The following is a 21,316-nucleotide window of genomic DNA, read 5'->3' on the forward strand; positions in this document are numbered from 1 at the left end:
CTCAATGTTTGTAGGGTCCAGAAGCACCTTGTTTCACATTGGGGCTCATTTACTAAGGGTCTTGTGGCCACACTTTGGTCGGATATTCCGACGATTCTGGGGATTGTGTCGGATTTTGGCGCATCGGCGCCGGCTTGCACGTGACACAAATCGGGGGGTGGGGCGTCGGACGAGCCGACGGATTTGGACTATGCACAGGATTTAACATTTCAAATTGTGTCGCAAGACATGCACTTACATGCACCGGGAAGAAGAAGGTGAACTCCGTAAAATCAGTAAAAGTTTCAGTACAAATGATATTAGGGTATGTCACACAATGCCTACAGTGCTTACATCCCCATATGGGGCCCTTTGTATCCCCAAAAGTCTGGATAGTTTTCATTTCATAGCGACTTTTAACCAGTAGGTCTCACAGATGTTTAGATCTGAGAGCCACGATCCCTGGATATGTTGGAATATATCTCTGTACCAGTGAATCTGATCTCAGTATGGGCCAGTAGCAATTCAGAATTTTTCTCATTTGTTGCCATTGGTATTCTGTAATGAATCTGACCTTCTGATTCTCCTTATTTTTCTGTTCCAGATACAATAATTTAACCCATGGAGTGGATTTTGCTCTGTTGGATGCTTTTCTTAGAGATCTCTGGCTATATCCACAGTTCATAAATCTTTGTCTCTTTGTCTTAGTTTTTGTGCATGATCTTCAAAACTCTCTTCCAAGGAACATACTCTCCAAGATATTGTCCCATAGGGCCTGCACTGATGGTGTGTGATGATGAGGCATGTAGTAGGGCATTTACTGCAATTTCTTTCATATATACATATATCTATATAAAGACCAATATGACCAACAATATCACTTTACCAAGACCACATTTTTATTGCATTAGATTTCATAACATGACAGTTTGTTACAGTGATTTAGGGAATAATTTCTCCCCTGATTTGGGGTAATTGCTGTCAAAACCTTAGGGGACTTTGACTTCATGAATTAAAGTATTTTCTAAACCTTTCAACTATTCATCTAAATATCCATTAACATTGAAAAGAATCTTCAATACTTTAAAGTAGGACTCCAGAGATTTTCACTTTCATTGTATATGCATGGTATGCCAAAATAGGTAAAGCAATAAATGGGAATAGCCTAAAATTACCGTCAGTCTCTCCTCAATAAAACACCCTCAGTATGCACCACCATAACTAGTCATTTATAAAGCAAAAATGTCACCCCTTGGTGGTGAATGGTGCTAGAGTGCCACAGGATGTACAGTGGCAGTTTGCTGGTAGTGAACTCTAGTAGGTGTGTCCTGCAGAAACTTAGCTAGTAATTCTAGCTAAATCTAGCAAATGTCAGGTCAGGAGGGGAAATACAAAGCAACTCACTGATAAAGGAAATTTCTGACCATGAACCGGCTCAATATCTTTATTTACTGTACAATAATTAAATATAGTTTACTTCCTAGATGCTGATCAGGTACACGCACATGTTTATGGTTTTGCCATATATTCTTTAAGTAATTTATGGTGTTTTAAGGAAGTTTGAATCCAGACTTAAATATATTGGATAAATATAGACTCTATATGAGAAGCCATTGTAGGTTGAATAGTTTACTTGTTTCTGAAATTTCACTGTTAATCCCTTTTTAATTAAATGGTCTTATCTTTTTAATAACCAATAAAATTTAATAAGACACACGACTAATTGTGCAAATAGAACAACTCATGATGTGACAGATGATTGTTACGAATACAAATAACGAATCTTTATTACTTATATAAAGACCTTGAGCACCTGTGTAAAAGAGTCAGCTCACCTTACAAACAAGAAGATGTATTCCAGTGGCCCTAAGCTCTATCATGTGCACAACTGTGATACTAGACAAATTCTGGAGGATTATTTCTCCGGTAACCAGGAGATGGTCTTTGAAGAGGATTTCCTCAAGTTTCCCATTCGAAATTGTGTAACAACTTTTAAATTGGGTATGTGTTTTCCTATTATTAATTGGTTTAATTTTATTTATACATTTAAACATTTATAATAAGCTATTTTTATCCTTTCAAACCAAAAGGAGAGGAATAGATTCTCATGATAAGGACACATGGAATATTGTGTATTAAGGGAATGGGCTAGAATACGATGATAGATTGCTAAACTTTGGATGATTCACCTTTGCAAAAACTGACGGGGAGATATCATTTCTCTGTACAAATATCTGAATGAGCAGTACAGAGATCTATCCACAGATCTTTTTATACCTAGTAAATAATTTATCAGTCATCCATCTTATTTTTATTGGAATTATTTCTGCAGACAGATTCAGCAGTGCTAACTCTGGAGTAGGATCAGTCACAGTACCAGACATCTTAGAGAGAATGGTAAGGATGCTATCCCAAAAATCTTTTATTTGGGGGCAGGATCACAAGAGATGATAGATATCAGCCTTCATCCCACACCCTCTCCAACATTTGTCACTATAGGTATGGAAAGCTTTTGAAATTCTAGAGGCCGGGAGGTATCAGCCTAAATTGATTTTCTTAGTTATTTCTATGTGATTGATACAAATAGCTGTCTTACCTGTTGAATACAATGCTCTCCTCCACTCCTCAATAGTAAATTGTTTATTAAGGTAACCTTCTCATTTTATGATGTAGCTAAGATTATACTTAATTTTGGTGGATATCAATTCTGAATATATGATGGAAATACCTCTTCTAACAAAATTATTAGTCTGAAGAAAATCACCATATATATAGTGACATACGAGCTTCAACTTGATTTATTTCAAGTACTGTATTTTTGGGACTATAAGGCGTACAAAAAATCCTTTGATTTTCTTGAAATAAAAGGTGCGTCTTGTAGTCCAGTGCACCTTATATATGAACCATACTTACAGACAACACCTGCCTTGAACTGTACACAGGTCTGCCACTTGCCGGTCATTCATCCTTAAAATCAGGTGTGCCTTATAATCCGGTGTACCCTATATATGAACCTAGATGTTTTAGCAGCCGTTTATTGATGGTGCGCTTTATAATCCGGCGCGCCTCGTAGTCCGAAAAATATGGTATTTTATTTGTTCTAAAGTATTCTCTAATTTGGAGGTATTGAAAGCTGAAGCTAATCGATACCCCATATTTGATTTGTAAGGCTGGAAATTTCAGTAATTGTCTTTTTTAGAGAGTTCTTTTAGCGAAAAAATACCACAGGCTGCCCAAGGTAACCATCTAAAATTCAAAATGAATTCTTAATTAATTTTTATACCATTCATTATTTTTGTACATCTAAGCCAAGCAAGCTTTAGTAATATCACTGACCATCTGTTTTGATTTTGAAGGTGCAGCAAGATGCATATAGATTAGCTGCTATATTGTTGTTTATATACTTTTCCAAGAACTCCCAGTTTCTGGCACTACTTCCCTAATGATTCCCTAACAAAGCCTGATAAACATGCCAGCCAGTAAATTTCAATACATGGCAACCCCATACCCCCTTTGGAGATTGGTATATAGAACAATCTTTTAGATATTCGCTGTTTGCCGTTTTTCCAACCTTATCTACCATTATACAGTGAAAATAATCTCATTATCGAATTCAAGTTCAAATCCCTGTCCATGACTTCTGTTATCTTATACCGTATTTTTCGGGCTATAAGGCACACAAAAACTCCTTTGATTTTCTCAGAAATCAAAGGTGCGCCTTATAGTCCAGAGCGCCTTATATATGAACCATACTTACAGCCAACAGCTGCCTTGTACTGTGCACAGGTCTGCCACCTGCTGATCATTCATCCTTATAATCAGGTGCGCCTTACATATGAACCAGACATTTTAGCAGGCATTTATTGATGGTGCGCCTTATAATCTGGTGTGCCTTATAGTCCAAAAAATACGGTAACTTGAAGTTACAAGAACTTGGTCATGATATATGTCATTTTAACCCCTCTTACTTGCGCACCTTGGAAAATTAGAGGTTTATCAGTTTGTATAATTCTTTAAATTCTGGTTTGATTAACTAGAATTTTAGATCTATACTCATTGAAAGATAAAAATTGTTATTGAGATGGACCTATTAAATAGTAAAGAAAAGAATCCATTAGAAAGCCCAGTTTAGTATGTTCGATACATGGCACAGAAACGGATTCCAAAGAGTAAAGCTATAGGTATGAATCTCAATGGGCAATCAGTGATTCATAATCTATTTTCTTAAAATAATTGTATTCACTATCCAAAAACACTTCATGTTTCAGTTATGTAATTGTGGGCCTCCCCATCCAGATAACAGATACAGTTCTAGTATTAGGCCAGCGGTCAATTCTAGTATCAAGGTCTTGGATCTGGTCCAGGCAGGAGCAAATACTGCACCCACCTGGGGGTGGTTTGATGTGTCTACACACCATATCAAAGCAGATAAGCTAAGTTAAAGGGGTTATGTCACCAAAGCACCTGGACAGAGTTCAGCTCAGTGCACTGTAAACTATAATTTCACCATATACATTTATTAAAAAATATGCAGCCTTACTGAGTTATCCTGATTTGAGTTGACTGCTGGCTCCCCCTGCTGGTAGCTGTGTCCCGTCCTGACTGCCTTCTCCCCTGGCCGAGTCTGCGCAGAAGGATTCAGTTTCTGCTCGTCTGTTTACATCTCTGAGTGCAGATTCCTCCACTGCCTCACACTGAAGGAGGTCAGCTGACAGGGAGCAGCCAATGGGAGAGAGGGGGAGGGGCCGAATGAGCTGTGTAGTTGAGTGCAGTGTGGTCTGCATTACATGTGTCAGTGCTGCTAACACCAGGCTCCACCAGTGCAAACAGGGGCACATTCAAGGTAATATAGCCAGGAATGCAGAGGGCCCCTAACCAGCTCATATTGCATATGCAGTGTAGCAGCTCTTCCCTCCATCATGTATCCACCATTAGTAAAGTCAAAACAAGTAAAAGAGCTGATCCCTGACCTCACTTCATCTCAAACATGTCCTGCAGCCCTCCTCCTGTAAGTCCTAATTACTAAGTACTGTATCCCTCTCTACTACCCTGCTGTCCTACAAAGAACCCCTGTCCCTGACTAGCAGGAAACCATCCAGAGGTCAGCAACATCTATCTATCTATCTATCTATCTATCTATCTATCATCTATCTATTATTAATCTATCCACCTTTAGCTTTATATCCAGGGGGTGGGGTTTACATCATATGCAGGAGCTATTCTATATATCACTGTGGGAGATTTGGCCCAGTAGAGACCGTGGTAGCGGGGTGCTGTGATGCAGTTCAAGACAGTGACACCAAGGTACAGTCCAAAACAGGTCTCGCCTGCGTTTATTGTAGCAGCAAAATAAAACAGCCTTTACATTCAGGCATTAAACAAACAAAAATCCTACCCGTCAGGGTGTTCACTAACTCACCACTATACAAAAACACTTGGCTGCTCCAGGCACAGAGGTCAGGGCTGTGTGCTCTCCAGCCTCCTTCCAGAGAGAGACAACACTTCCAGCTCTGCTGAGCTGTTTTAAAAAACACCCAACCTCAGCACTAAGGCCTTGCATAATAGCAAAACCTAGGGGAAACATACCGCTCATCCACAGTTAACCCCTTCAGTGTCTCACATACCCTCCCCCTCTGTTTGACCCTGTGGGGGCGAACACTTTTGGCCATCAGACAGTGGGTACGAGACAGGGCATCGGCATTCCCATGCAGCTTTCCTGCTCGATGTTCTACCGTGAATTTGAAATTCTGCAACATTAGGAACCACCTTGTGACCCTGGCGTTCCTCTCTTTAGCCTGACTCATCCAGGTGAGGGGAGAGTGATCGCTCACTAGTGTAAACTGTCGCCCTATCAAGTAATACCTCAGGGATTCCAGAGCCCATTTTATCGCCAAGCACTCCCTCTCAACTATACTATAGTTCTTCTCAGGGGATGTGAGCTTGCAGCTCAGGAATGTCACGGGATGTTCCTCACCCTCCACTACTTGGGACAGGACAGCCCCTCAGCCCACGTCAGAAGCGTCAGTCTGCACAATAAAGGTCTTGGTGAAGTCAGGGGTGATCAGTACCGGTCCCTCGCACAAAACCGTCTTAAGTCGCTGAAACGCCCCCTCAGCCTCTTCACTCCACTTTACCATCACCGCCCTGCTACCCTTGGTCAGGTCAGTCAGGGGTGCCGCTATGGTAGCAAAATCGGGGATAAATCGGCGATAATAGCCCACTATGCCTAGGAAAGCCCTCACTTGCTTCTTGCTCATAGGTCGTGGCCACTGCTGGATCGCCTCCACTTTATTTACTTGGAGTTTGATGACACCTCGCCCAATACGGTACCCCAGGTAACGGGCCTCTTCCAGACCCAGTGCACATTTTTGGGGGTTCGCTGTCAACCCTGCTGCCCTCAGGGAGTCTACCACTGCTTGCACCTTGGCCAGGTGACTCTCCCAATCGTTACTATAAACTATGATGTCATCCAGGTAGGCCGAGGCATATCTCCGGTGAGGTTTTAGGACGAGATCCATTAACCTCTGGAATGTGGCGGGAGCCCCATGTAGCCCAAAGGAGAGTACCACGTACTGAAAAAGCCCATCAGGAGTAACAAAAGCGGTCTTCTCTTTGGCCCTGTCAGTAAGGGGTACCTGCCAATACCCTTTCGTCAGGTCAAGGGTGGAGAAGAATCTAGCCTTTCCCAGTCGTTCTATCAACTCGTCAACCCTGGGCATGGGATAAGAATCAAATTTGGACACCTCGTTCAACTTCCTAAAGTCATTGCAGAACCGTAGGGAACCATCAGGTTTGGGAATCAACACAATAGGACTCGACCAGTCACTTTTAGACTCCTCGATAACCCCCAGGTCTAACATCTGCCTGACTTCTTCGGATATGGCAAGCCGGCGCGCTTCAGGGACCCGGTAGGGTTTTTGGTGTACCCGGATGTGGGGTTCGGTTATGATATCATGCTTGATGACTGAAGTACGTCCCGGTAACTTAGAGAACACATCCACATTTCGGAGCACAAACTCCTTCGCTTCCTGAATCTGGGCCCTGGAGAGGGACTCCGAGATCCGTACTTCAGGCACCTTGGCATCGGGTACACCTACCTCCGGTGTCCCCTTCTTGGGGACAGACGCTTTTTCTACTCCCACGGCCATCAGGGACTCTCTTTCCCTCCATGGCTTTAGGAGGTTCACGTGGTATATCTGTTCGGGTTTCCTCCTCCCCGGCTGAGATACCTTGTAGGTTACCTCCCCTACTTTCTCCATGACCTCATATGGTCCTTGCCATTTTGCCAAGAACTTGCTCTCAACGGTGGGCACCAGAACTAGCACTCTGTCGCCTGGGTTAAAGGTCCTGAGTCTGGCTGACCTATTGTAGACCCTAGACTGGGCCTCTTGTGCCCTTGTCATGTGCTCCTTTACAATGGGCATTACCGCCGCTATGCGGTCCTGCATAAGGGAGACGTGTTCTATCACACTACGGTGGGGGGTCCTCTCCTGTTCCCAGGTCTCCTTGGCTATATCCAAAAGCCCACGTGGGGAACGGCCATATAACAGCTCAAAGGGTGAGAAACCCGTGGAGGACTGGGGAACTTCACGTATGGCAAACATCAAATAGGGCAACAAACAATCCCAGTCCTTCCCATCCTTGCTGACCACCCTCTTTAGCATCCCCTTCAAGGTCTTGTTAAACCTCTCGACTAGGCCATCTGTCTGAGGATGATACACAGAGGTGCGGAGCTGTTTAACCTGCAGTAACTTACACATCTCCTTCATTACCCTAGACAAGAATGGGGTACCCTGGTCAGTCAAGATTTCCTTGGGGAGGCCTGTGCGTGAGAATACCTGGAACAGCTCCCTAGCAATATTTTTGGAGGAGGTGTTCCTTAATGGAATCGCCTCGGGATACCGCGTAGCGTAGTCCAGGATAACCAGGATGTATTGGTGCCCCCTTGAGGATTTGACTATGGGGCCAACCAGATCCATTGCAATCCGTTCAAATGGCACCTCTATGATTGGTAGCGGGACCAAAGGACTCCTGAAGTGGGACACCGGGGCAGTAAGTTGACACTCAGGGCAGGAGCTACAATACCGGTTTACCTCCTCCCACACCCCGGGCCAGAAAAATCTCTGCAGGATCCTCTCCTGGGTCTTCTCAGCACCTAAGTGCCCTCCCAGCACATGTTTGTGTGCCAACTCTAGCACCAGCCTACGGTGAGATTGGGGTACTACAAGTTGCTCAACCTCCTCACCCCGTATCTGGTCGACCCTGTACAACAGCTCCCCAACAATCACCATTCGGGGGTATATTTTGTCAGCCCCTGGTATTTGGAGTACCCCATTTATCACCTTAACATTCTCCCGTGCTTTAAACAAGGTAGGGTCCTGTAGCTGTGCAGCCCCAAAATTCTCACGGAAAAACTCAAGGTCCGGCATGTCGGCCACCTCCTCGTGGCCCTCGACCTCACCAGCTAGGACCTCTAGGGGAGAGAATTCATCACCTAGGGTCACCCCTACTGCTGGTGTGGGTACATCGGCCTCAAAGGGTTCAGGGGCCAAGGCCGGACATACCTGACGTCCATTATCTGCAACAGCACCTGAGGTGGGTCTTCGTCTCCAGAGGTCCCAAAACACCGGTAAGTCTCTGCCGATAATAGCCTCATGAAACAGGGTCCCCACCACCCCCACTTCATGGGTAACAGTAGGTTGATGACAGCAGTGGGATATTCGCGAGTGTCCCCATGTATACATAACACTCCCACTTTACGCCCACTGTACAGTCCAGGATCAACCAAAGTTCCCCGCACCAGGGTAACCAGACTCCCTGAGTTTAGCAAGGCTTCCACCGTGTGACCACCGATTGTGACCATACACACTTGGGGTTCTGCATCCGTTACTGACTCGGCAGCCAGAACCGGCCGGGCAAACAGTGACATTCGCCGGGTCTGGTTGCAGTCCATTGGCTCCACTGACAGGGGACAGTTGGCAGCAATATGGCCCATTTCATGGCATCGCCAGCACTGGATACGGCTATGACCTCTGTCACGAGCCTCACTGGGTTTCTGTGTATCCAAGCCCCCCAGTGTACCCCCTCCCAACCTGACCTGTTTCCCTTTTTCTGCAGTAGCAGTCTTACCAGATGGTTTAATGGCCTTGTCACTGGCACTGCGTCGTGTGGGAGGGATAAGTAGAAGATCCTCCGTAGCCCGATATCTCTCTACTAGGGACACGAGTTCCTCAGCATTTGTGGGACTGACCTGTCCAACCCACCGCTGGAGCCGAGAGGGCAGAGAACGGGTGAACTTGTCAAGAACCACTCTCTCGACCATCTGTGCTGGGGTGCAGTCCTCGGGTTGTAGCCACTTCCGGACAAGATGGATCAGGTCATGCATTTGGGAGCGCGGGGGTAGTTTTTCAGAGTATGCCCACTGGTGGACCCAGCTGGAGCGAACCTGAACGGTGACCCCAAGACGAGCCAGAATCTCCGCCTTTAACTGGGGGTACTCACGGGCCTCCGTTTCACACAGGTCGTAGTATGCCTTCTGCGATTCGCCTGTCAGGAACGGCGCCAGGACATCTGCCCACTGCTCAGCTGGTAACTCCTCTCGCTCAGCTACTCGCTCGAACACAGTGAGATAAGCCTCCACGTCGTCGGTCGCCGTCATCTTTTGTAAAGCCTTTTGTACTGCAGCCCGTGCGGAATGCTGGACAACCGGGTACCCTTGCAAACCAGTATGGGACCCCTCAGTAGTCGTCGCTTGCGGTGCTGCCATAACGCCAGAAAACTTTTCCATCATCAGCTGGAACATGGCTCGGGACTCTTCCTGCTGTTGCTGGAGCATGGCTTGCTGCAGCTGCCGATCAGCCCGGGACTCTTCCTGCTGTTGCTGGAGCATGGCTTGCTGCTGTCGGGACCTCTCCTCCTGCTGCTGGAGCATGGCTTGCTGCAGCTGTCGATTAGCCTGGGACTCTTCCTGCTGCTGGCGGGACCTCTCCTCCTGCTGCTGGAGCATGGCTTGCTGCAGCTGTCGATTAGCCTGGGACTCTTCCTGCTGCTGGCGGGACCTCTCCTCCTGCTGCTGGAGCATGGCCTGCTGCTGCTGCCGATTAGCTCTGGCCTCCTCTTGCAGGTATTTAATAAAGTCCTCCATCTTGGCTTTATCCTGCAATTTGCCTGCTGCTTTCACCCAGGCCATGCAATGTTGCAGGATGTAGCGAGCCTTTCAGGTGTGTGTCTTTTGAACTGCCCACAATCCGAAGCACCATATGTGGGAGATTTGGCCCAGTAGAGACCGTGGTAGCGGGTGCTGTGATGCAGTTCAAGACAGTGACACCAAGGTACAGTCCAAAACAGGTCTCGCCTGCGTTTATTGTAGCAGCAAAATAAAACAGCCTTTACATTCAGGCATTAAACAAACAAAAATCCTACCCGTCAGGGTGCTAACTATACAGGTGTTCACTAACTCACCACTATACAAAAACACTTGGCTGCTCCAGGCACAGAGGTCAGGGCTGTGTGCTCTCCAGCCTCCTTCCAGAGAGAGACAACACTTCCAGCTCTGCTGAGCGGTTTTAAAAAAAACTGATTGGGCTGCTCCCATCACCTGTGTCCAAGGTGCTGGACACCCAACCTCAGCACTAAGGCCTTGCATAATAGCAAAACCTAGGGGAAACATACCGCTCATCCACAGTTAACCCCTTCAGTGTCTCACACACATATATGTTTTTTTACATATTGCAGAATTACTTGCTGGGCCCTGATGCCAGTGCATACAACCAGCATAAGGAGTATAGTAATCAGTGTAGGGGTGGATTTACCAGAGCTGATGTATCTAAAATCAGGAGTACAAGCCCTGAAATAACCACAGTTCCTGGCATATGGAATATGCACCTATTTACCCCCTTATGCCACCTCTGCAGCACGTCGGCGTGAAGGGGGCACGACTGCTGAAGGGCATTCCTGCTCCACAATGCCCACAGCCTGCTCCAGTTCCCAGAGAAGGCTAAGGCACAATTCTATGCCAGGTCGGGCCTAGTGTAGTTGCCTAGAAGTAGCTTTTATATGTATCTCACATATTCAGTGACAAGGATTATCATGGCTTTGGTGGAGGAGACATGGCGTTTCTATAGCAGAATCTGCTGTGGTGGGGATCAGTAGGGGTAAGGACTACTTTAACATATCCGGTGGAAGCATACTCTAAAAGCAGTGATGTAACAACGGTGGAAGGTCAGTGAGAGAGAGGCGCCTGTGAAGCATTATAGGACTTGTGGTTAAACTGCCTCTGTCAGTGCTGTACATGTGCTGCTAGGCCCCTCCCACATCTGCTTTTCTGTGACACAGAATAGCTGCCGCACAAGTATCAAGATAACAAATAAAAAAGTATTTATAACTCCAGGTGACCATTATGAATAGGTTTTTGAAATATGTTTACCTCTTTGGGAGGTTTTTGAAGTAATACGTTTCGTGGCATAACCCCTTTAAGTTATGCTAAGATAAGTTATTACAATTACAAGACAACTTAAAAAACGTAGGGAAAAATCGAAAAGTGCTGTCCATCCCTCAAGATTGGTGCAGAGCATCATAATTGTATTACATGTTATTAATTATACTTCTACTCCAATTGTAAATTATACTCTGTCTACTTGCTTATATTGTATTGTCTAGTCTTTCCTTAAGGCAATTAAATATATACATTTAAACTTGGTTGTTCTTTTATCTGTATCCACAAATTCCCATGTCCGTTTCTTGTTGTATTTACACTACCTAGGTTGACTTCTGGCCCAGTTTAAACTCATTATTAACCAGGCTTGTATCTAATGAGAATTGCTGGCTGACTATGTCAAAACATGGTTTTGCTGTGGAGAGTGAAAGGAGGCTATCGGCCGTTCAGGGTTTTAGCCAAGTGTTGTACCATATCAAAAGCTGTGTGGCCAACTCATTCTCATCTACTTTGCCTCCAGAACATATGCATTTAGGAGTGTCTATGAAAAACAATAACTAATTTACCTTGTGTACACTTAAGTGGTCCAGAACATCACACATTTAATAATTTTTATTTCTTAATTTAATTTTTTTATTTTGTCATTATTTTAAGTACTTTCCCTATCAGTGCTTTTCCATGGAAATTGTCCTCTTGTTATTGCCACCAGTTTGCAGTCCTGTACCCCTCATTTTAAAGCCAATTTTGTGTCATCGAGTTATGGTACGGGTCAAGTTTGCATAAGTAAAACAATCTTTTGTAGAAAGTAAGGCCAAAATACTTTAACTGGTTTGCTAAACACTAATCATATTAAATGTTTTTGACAGGTAATTTCAACTTATTTAAATTCATCTTCACATTGCCTCTGTGGTTCATTGTGTCAGCAACAGATATTTCGAGATAATTTAAATTAGTAAAACATTTTTAAAAAAATTAGGATTATTTTATTTGATTATTGTGTTGTTATTGTTATCTATGGGATTTACTTAAATGAATGTTTCCTGTAATAAAATTTACTAATTCACATCAAATATCTAACATTATAAAACAGGTATATAAACATTTCCCATAATATTTTTCTGACAAATGTATACTTTCCATTTCAGGTCACATTAAAGGAGATATCTTGATTGACCTTAGCATTAGCTCCATGATTCATCATCTGTATGCAGCCTGTGAGTTCTTCAAACACATCATAGTCCTGAAGGTCAATGATAGATGCATCCTGGAGCTGAAGAGATGGGTGGACACTCGTACAGGAGCATTTCACTGGGGACATGTTACAAAACTACATGCAGAGATAGATGAAAAAAGGTGAAATACTTGTTCAGACCCCTGTAAATTTTTGCTCTAATACAAAAGATATAAAGAAAATGTCAGAAATTTGTAGATGATATGCAATTTATATACCTTAATTTAAACCAAGACTAATCTGCTGATTACATTTTAGTGGTCGATAAAAAATCTATACTTATCCAATCACATCAATGTTATTAATACCTTAATTTTTTTGCTAATTTCTACTCTTTTTCACAGTTATGAGTTTCAGGACAAAGAAGGAAAAGTGAGATCAGCAATGCAACATGTTGTAAAATGTAACCTGGAGAAGGAGAATATGACGGAGCCGATAGATTTACCACCAGCGGATTGTATCATCAGCGCTTGGCTCCTGGATGTGATCTGCAAAGACAAAGATGACTACATAAAATATCTCAGGAAGTTCTTAAAGCTGCTGAAACCTGGAGGACATCTCATATTAGTTGGATCTTTAGAAGTAACATATTTTAAAATTCACAAAGAGAAGTTTCATTGTTTCACATATGATGAAAAATTTGTCAGGGAAGTTCTTGTTGGAGAAGGCTTCAAAATTGATAATTGCAATGTATCTAGGAGAACCGTTGAGAGTGATCTTATTGACCATAAGGGTGTCATATTCATTGCAGCTCATAAAGAGTAGTAGATTATCACAATCTTCTACTATGTTTTTATTTACTGTTTGAAAATTATAGAGAACGTCCGATAAGTAGCTTAAGCAGAGTCAATTGCAGAAAAGTTAGATTGCATGTATAGAGAACTTACAAAAATTAATCCACAAACTAGCAGGAGCACAGTCATGCTTTAAATGCTTTAAAGGGGCGGCACTCGGCAATTTCCATTAGCTCCATAAAGATGAATGTAGCAGAACTGTCATGCATGGCCGTCTGCTCCACTCATCTCAGGGAGCGACGATGGGTCCAATGGAGGTACCTTGGACCCCATCAGATACCTGTTCTCATGATCAGTACTAGGCATTGGATCTTAACAGTGGGAGTCAGCTGCAATTTATCCTGCTATAAAATCCACAATCAGAGATAATTATTACTGAAGCCACATGTTGATCACCATAAAAAATATATTATTTTTATCATAAATATTATAAAAACTTATCAAAAAGTTATACTTGCCTAAAAATGATGCAAATGAAAATCATTCGGCAGAAAACAAGCCCAGTTATTTTGACACATAAAAATGTTATGTTTTTAAAAAGATGCTGATGTACAAACAAATAACATTTTCTCCAATTACGTGTTTATCATACCAAATTAGTGGCACACAAAAATCTTAAATAAAAATAATTGATATGTTTATCCTATTTCATCCTAGAAAGAATGAATAAAATGTTGCATGAAGCCTCCTATGAACACACTAAAATGTTAGTACAATGTTCCAATGCAAAATCTAAATATTTTTACATCTTTGGGGAAAACTGATTGAAGCATTGAAGGGAATACAAGAGTAATATATAAACCATGTCTCCGGGAAGAGAATACCTCTCATCTGTCATGTTCTGTGCTGTTTTGGCCTAACAGTGGAAAATGGGGGTAGTATTTCATGGAGCAAAACTGCCCCAGCTGCAGGGCTCCAAGAATTATAGTTATCTATGGATCGGCGCATCACTGCAAGACTGTAGCTTTTTTTTTTCCTGCCCCAAAACTTTATATGAGCTAAAGCTCATGGCCAGTGCATGCTCCATGCTGTGAGAAAGCCGACTGCCCACACCTCAAATTACCTGTCCATCTTTGTGGCACGGGCAGTCAATCTCTACTTAATATTGGTGGTGTGAGCGGGGCTCATATGCATACGTAGGTGGCCTGAAAATATGCCACGTTCCCCTCTTTGTGGCCCGCAATGTGCACACATTTGTATGCATGAAGCCTTAAAGTATATAGATGCTCTACAAATAGATGATAGAAACAGGTAATTTTTAAAGGCAATGGGGCATTTACTACACATTTACTAGGTCACTTTTAACCCTAATTTCTGTAAACTACAAGAGATAAAAGATGTAATTACTCCCAAAAATGGGTAAAACTATTTATCCCGAGTGTATAAGGACCCCACATGTGCATATAAAATGTTGTATTGGCTCACAATGGAGGGAAAGAGGGATGCTTGCCTTTTAGAAGCCAAATTTGACAGAAATCCTTCACATGTGTCAGAAAGCATTTGGAGATCCCTAGTGGTATAAAGCAGAGGAAACCCCTAAAAGTTACCCTAATTGTACAATGTACACCCCTTGAGGAATTTAGCAAGGTGTTATATGTGGTGTAGTGTAATACAATTTTTGAAATGAGCATTTTGAACATACAGGTTGTTTCCAAATATGAAGTGCAATGGAGTCCAAGATGGAAATTGCAATTATTTCTGGAAAATTCAGTGCCCATTATGTGATGTCCATTATGTGACACCCAGTATGTGATGCCCATTATGTGATGCCCAGTTTCTGATTCCTGTTATGTAATGCCCTGTATGTGGTGCCCATTATGTGATGCCCAGTTTGTGCCACTGTGACATGTTTCCTGGTGTGAGAAAGACCCAACATGTGATCCTAAATGCTAGCCAGAAAATCCAGCAGGGCTCCGGAATGATAAAGCACTTGGAATATACATAAATAATAATAAATAAATAAATAACATGGAGAGTTACAAACGATTTGCTAACAAATACAGAGGTTTGGAGGAGAAATAAAAAAGGGACCATAGTTTGCAAACTACATCCCACAATGAAATAATAGAGGGGTATAATGATCATTTTGACAACAGTTGTTAGAATAATTCCTTTTACCTAAATTAATTCACAACAAAGTTTGGAAGTAAATTGTGAATGCGTTGCATATAAGGAGGTGGTATATACCAGGGGACCAACTAAAATGTTGTCACTCTGGAGCTCTCGCAGTTCTCGTAGTAGTATATAGGGACTCATTTGCTTACCTGGTCCTGTAGCGATCCCGCAGTGCGTTGTCCGACGTGGATTCGGGTCCTGCCGGGATTCACTAAGGTTGTGTGCCCGATATCCAGTAGGTGTCGCTGCTGTGCCGAGGTCCGCCGGAGTTCACCTGCTTCTTCTCGGTGCATGCTTGATCTTGTGACACATTTCATTTTTTAAATTCCGCGGTTTTTCCCAATCCCCCGATTTCTGTCGCGTAAAAGCTGGCGCGATTGTGGCAAAATCCGATCGCGTGTGCCAAAATCCCGGCGGAATTCGTCGCAAAACGAAAAAATTTGGGAAACCCAACGAAAGTGCGGCTGTGGAGCCCTTAGTAAATGAGCCCCATCGTGTCCATCCTAACTCCTCTTTTGGAACTGACTCTTTTCTGAGTCCTTTCATCTAAAAGCAGCGGAATTCACTGGGAAAATGCTGTCCTGGCAAAACAAGGCGACATCATAACCAGCTGTAAGTTGGTCTGCATTGATCAGCCAATAGCAGTGATCATGAACTTGGGGGGTCGAAACCCCTATGGTCCACGGGACAGGATGGATGGCTGTCAGGAACAGCCGCCATCTTACCCTGATCACTGTGTCTGAACTGTGTTGTCAAGTCACTTCCCTTCACACCATTCTATTACAGCGCGCATCGGGAAGGCGACGAGAAGATATGCATTGTAAAAAAACTTAATTTTAGTGGGTCTTTAGCTTATTGATGTGATTTTATTAACGCTTTATGTGTGGAGAAAAATAGAATCACCAATTCTTTGTCCAATTTTATTTCAATGCAAAAATTGCATTGGTCTTAGTATAGCCATATTTGCAGCGGCATAACTTTAGTATTTTTTGGTTGACGGAGCTGGTTGTGGGCTTATTTTTTGCATGACAAGTTATTTTTTTCAGTGGTACCATTTTGGTGCTTGTAACTTTTTATGTTCACTTTTTAGAACATTTTTTGTAAAGTGATTTGATAAAAAATTTACATTTTTGGCAAGTTTTTTGGGTTATTTTTTTTTTTTTTACAGCATTCACCAAGTGGATCCAACTTTGGTAACGATTTATGGATGCGACAATACCAAATTTGCAATACAGATGTGCAAATGCCACAGTGCAATACAGATGTGCAAATGCCCAGTTTGCCACCCCTTAATGTCGGCTCTGCTCTGGTTTGTGATATTTATTGTCCACTTAAAACAACTCTAACTTCCTTTCGAAAATAAAGGGACTTTGACAACTAGATCTGTATCTCAATATGTTGCATTATCAGTGGTGTAATTTATGTTTTGTGTATGATTATTGTCCTCTTGAATCAATATCATTTTCCATGAGAACATGGCCTTAACACCCCAGGTATTATTCCAGTTGGTTGATCACCTGTGGAGCTTGATCATTGTCCTCCTGAACATTAACAGTTTCACCTCCAAGACTACAGGAAATGTCCATCTGATAACAAGACTTTTTGCCATATGTCCATTACACGATCACAGGTTTTACTTTAATATTTCATAAATCTAACAGTAACTAAGTATCTATTTAAATTGAAACGGTTCTTCAATACTTTAAATTGATTTCTATTGATTTTCTTTCCCCTTTCATTCAATCCCTACCCCCCCCCCCCCAGCATATACAGGCAGTGAGTATTATCTTATTTTTTAATTATTGTATTGTATCTGAAAATTCATTGTCACTGAGGTCATGTAATCTTTTTGCTTCCTGGTGAAAATGACAAGCATATCTGTCAGAGGTGTCTCTTTCACTTGGTGCTTTTGTAGTATACCACAGACTCTCCCCAGAGGGTAGCATAAAGCTGAGCATGGTTACTGCTTATGATGAGATGCCTCAGTCATATATGATCATAATGGGGGTGACAGTGCAGCCTTTTGGTTGTATGTTTTTTGGTTTCTTATATAATTCAATACCCTCTTTTTCTATTTCCAAATTTTGCTTTCCAGATACTGGGTTCTAATCTAAGTAGTAATATAGAGCTGATTATCCCTAAAAGGTATACACTTAGAAATCTGATCTAACACCCATAAATTAAGTTGACTCCTGACACTTGATCATTCCACCCGGAAGCCACATATAGTAATATTTTCAATCCTCAGCTGATTTGCAGCCATGTCATAAAGTATGGAGCTTCTTTACTGCTATGGAAAAATATAATACCTAAACCTGAAGTATAGCTTTGTGCTTTTAACTGACATGAAAATGTCAGTTAAGTGAAGTTAAGTAGCTAGATCCTGCATGAACTGAGTCAAATAGTAAATGTAAGTGCTCCAGAGTGCTCATTTTGGTATGGGCTAGTTACTATGTCAGGTCAGGGGGGGGACAGGAAGCACTTCGATGAAAAATTTAATTTCTCATTATGGGGAATATTTATCAGGACCTCTGTCACACGCCAGTGGCGCAGAGGCCCGGAATTAATCACAAATGCTAGCTTATTGCTAGCTTTTGCAATTATTTGCCCCGATCCACCACCTTCTTGCCAGTGGGGCGTGAAGAGGCGTGAAGGGGGGGGGGCACGGCCAGATGAGCGGAGGGCGCGGCTGGCCGGAATTGGGCCGGCGCGGGGCGTTACTGTCCCCGCACCTGCGCACTCACTACTGCCGGGGACTTTTCATATGTGAAAAGTTGCCGGCTGAGTTTTCTACGCCAGGACCTGCAAAAGCCTCTTGTTGTATCGGGCTACGAACATGCAGCGGCGGGGCTATCATACACTGGCGCTCACGCCATGCCCCTACGACTCTATATAATGATTGATGGAATTTACTTAAAGATGTTGTTCAGCAGCTACAGTATGCATCACCACATCTTCATGTTTTTACCATATATTTTTCAAGAAATGTGTAATATTCAATAGATCTGCTAAATATTTCTTTTATTCTGGCAACGGCAAAGTCACAATGCAGCTCACAATCAATATTACAAACCCTTAGGCATGTGTGACTATGTACTCTACATTGCAGGCTGAGTTGTTTACTTGTTTCTAAAATGTATTACCTTTAATCCCTATTTATTGAAATAATCCTTAATGATTTTTATAATGACACATGACTAACAACACAAATAAAACAACTCATGATTCTTACTAACACAAATAGAGAATATATAGTTCTTATACAAAGACCTTGAGCTCAGGTTTAGAAGGATTCACTCTACGTGAGGCTCTATATGAGAAGATGGATTGCAGTGCCCATAAGATCTATCATCTACATTCCTTTGATTCAAGACGACTGCTGGAAGATTATTTCTCAGGTAACCCGGATATGGCCTTTGAAGAGGATTTCTTGAAGTTTCCCATTGAAAAATTGATAAAAATGTTTACATTGGGTATGTGTATTCCTATTACTAATTGGTTTCATTTTTTTGTATACATCAATGGGATATAATTGTCAAAATTAGGCTAAGTTCAAATCCCTGTTATTCTAAGTTATTGGAAAATAGTAATAAAAAAATTCAATTGGTCAGGTTTGCAGAGGTACCCAACAGAGTCCTTTATTTTGTTTTAATTTGGCTGTCTTTGGTGTTAGTTAATTTACCAAATGAAATACGTCATGTAGGATTTTAAATTTGTTTAAGAAATGTGTTTATTGAAATGAAAATAAAAACATAGTTTTAGGCAAAGATCAAGTAAATAATAAAGAAAACAATCAAAACTTTCCTTTTCAAACTTGTCTTTACTTTCCATTATATGTTTAACCCCACAAGTTTAAAGAACATTGAATATGCTTTCTATTTTCCAGTGATCTGTCATTTTGGATAAAATAACTTTATTACCTTTTTGCAAATTAACTGCTTTGTACGATAGGGATGGGACCATGCCTTCTGTTGCACCCAATCTTTTCTTTCTACGCTTTGTTTCTAAATTAATTGTGTAATAGGGAAAAGCAGGGTGGTGCTGAGAATTTTCACTTTGGCCATGGATCACTGGAAAGATAGATGGTGAAAGCTGATAAAGTACCTTACGTTATATTGTCTGTACTTGTGGAGAGATTTGAGTGCAGGAGACTGCTGCAACATATTGTATGAGCAATCAGACCCATGGAGATCAAACACCCTATGGAGCTTATATAAGTTCTGATCATCTTCATTTCTCTAGAACAAACAATATATATATATAATGTTCTAGGGAAATGGAGATGAACAGAACTTATATAAGCTCCTTAGGGCGTTTGATCTCTATGTATATATGTACTGAAATATTCACAATTTCTTGCACACTGCTAGAAATTGTGATTATTCTGGTGACTACGCCACCTAGATGCTTGAATGTTTGCAGATTTTCACTCAAAACTACACAGGGCCGGATCGGGCACAATTTTGTCTGACAGTCTGCATGACTGGCAGATATATCATGAGGTCTAAGCCTCATGATGTATCTGCTTTGGTAGTGGGAGGACAGGGAACAAGCACCGATATATGATAAATCTCCCCCATACTGTTCAAGTGTCCATTAACACCATTATTTCACAATTGTGTTACCCTTAAATTTCCAATTACAAAAAATCAATAAAAACATGGGCTGGTCTAGAAAAACAACACCTTAGTCCATATAACAGGACATGGCAATACATAGAAATATATATTTTTTAAAGGTATTAAAACATAAAATATAAAGATAAACTTTATAAATGTGGTGTCTCCTTAATCATACTGACCCTACATAATAATGGGGATGTAAAATTTGGACCCCTTAATAAAGGCAACTACACTCAATCAATTCCAAAGAATGCTGATTAAATGTTTAAAAGTTTGAAAAACTTTCTAATTACTTTATTGTCAAATTAGCTCAATCATCTCGGCATTGGTTGCATAATTCATTATTACGTCTGCGACAGATATTTACATTTGTTATTCCGACAGTAGATCAAAAATATCTGATGTCTTTGAGACCTTTACTATATTTGAGGGTTATTTTATTAGATTTTCACATTTTTCACATGAGATATCCCAATAAATGAATCTTGTGATACAATGCACAAATTCAAGCACTACATACATTTAGCAGGTATATAAACATTTCCCCATGATATTTTATGACTATTTTATAATTTCCTTTTTAGGTCATGTTAAAGGAGATATCTTGTTTGACCTCAGCATTGGTTCCATGATTCATCATCTGTATTCAGCCTATAAGTTCTTCGAACACATCATAGTCCTGAAGCTGAATGATAGATGCATAATGGAGCTGAAGAGATGGGTGGACACACGTACAGGAGCATTTCAGTGGGGACATGTTTTACAAATTCATGCAGAGATAGAAGAAAAAAGGTGATATATTTGTTGAAGCTTATTGTCATTTTTACTACCATACCAAAGAAATGAAGAAAAAAGTTGTATACAGTATATGATTTACATACCTTTAATTAAGTCAAGTATAGTATTCTGATCACATTTCAGAAGACAATAAAAAATCTGTAGTCATCCACAGCAGTGTGACTGTAAGAGGCTGGACGCAATAGTAGATTTCTGAATATTATCCCCTTACTCTTACAAAAAGAATACATAGCTGTACAATCACACAAATGTATATACTCATACTCACATTTATATATAATTTTTTATATACAAATATAATTTTACAATCATATATACAAATTTTTACATTCTTACACATATT

General features: G+C 41.5%; 3 protein-coding genes across 4 annotated transcripts in view; 2 read left to right on the forward strand and 1 right to left on the reverse strand.

Moving 5' to 3' along the window:
* The window catches only part of LOC140135204 (nicotinamide N-methyltransferase-like), a 57,120-nt gene extending 52,462 nt beyond the window's left edge, over positions 1–4,658 (reverse strand). The window contains exon 1 of the mRNA XM_072156369.1: positions 4,520–4,658. The gene's annotated coding sequence lies outside the window, so the exon portion shown is untranslated. The remainder of the gene's footprint in view (positions 1–4,519) is intronic.
* Positions 1,815–16,933, forward strand: LOC140135203 (nicotinamide N-methyltransferase-like). Its single transcript, XM_072156364.1, has 3 exons — positions 1,815–1,980; positions 12,559–12,766; positions 12,989–16,933. Exons 1-3 carry the CDS (start codon positions 1,830–1,832, stop codon positions 13,407–13,409), a joined length of 780 nt encoding a protein of 259 aa, XP_072012465.1. The 5' UTR covers positions 1,815–1,829; the 3' UTR covers positions 13,410–16,933.
* A 439-nt stretch (positions 16,934–17,372) lies between these two features.
* The window catches only part of LOC140135201 (nicotinamide N-methyltransferase-like), a 49,844-nt gene continuing 45,900 nt past the window's right edge, over positions 17,373–21,316 (forward strand). Inside the window, exons 1-2 of one of the 2 annotated variants that reach the window (XM_072156359.1) lie at positions 17,373–18,951; positions 20,760–20,967. In XM_072156359.1, coding sequence (XP_072012460.1) covers positions 18,876–18,951; positions 20,760–20,967 — 284 coding nt within the window. In that variant the 5' untranslated portion in view covers positions 17,373–18,875. Of the gene's footprint in view, positions 19,027–20,759; positions 20,968–21,316 lie in introns of both variants that reach the window. The other variant, XM_072156357.1, reaches the window with a different exon arrangement.

This window comes from Engystomops pustulosus, chromosome 6 (genome assembly GCF_040894005.1).
Source record: "Engystomops pustulosus chromosome 6, aEngPut4.maternal, whole genome shotgun sequence".
NCBI lineage: Eukaryota > Metazoa > Chordata > Amphibia > Anura > Leptodactylidae > Engystomops > Engystomops pustulosus.

What these genes read in the sequence shown, in the direction of transcription:
- LOC140135203 (XM_072156364.1), top strand. Translation starts at nt 1,830, where the DNA reads ATGTATTCCAGTGGCCCTAAGCTCTATCATGTGCACAACTGTGATACT. An exon ending in TGTAACAACTTTTAAATTGG is followed by an intron (nt 1,981 to 12,558) that starts GTATGTGTTTTC and finishes TTTCCATTTCAG; the next exon opens with GTCACATTAAAGGAGATATC. An exon ending in GCAGAGATAGATGAAAAAAG is followed by an intron (nt 12,767 to 12,988) that starts GTGAAATACTTG and finishes TCTTTTTCACAG; the next exon opens with TTATGAGTTTCAGGACAAAG.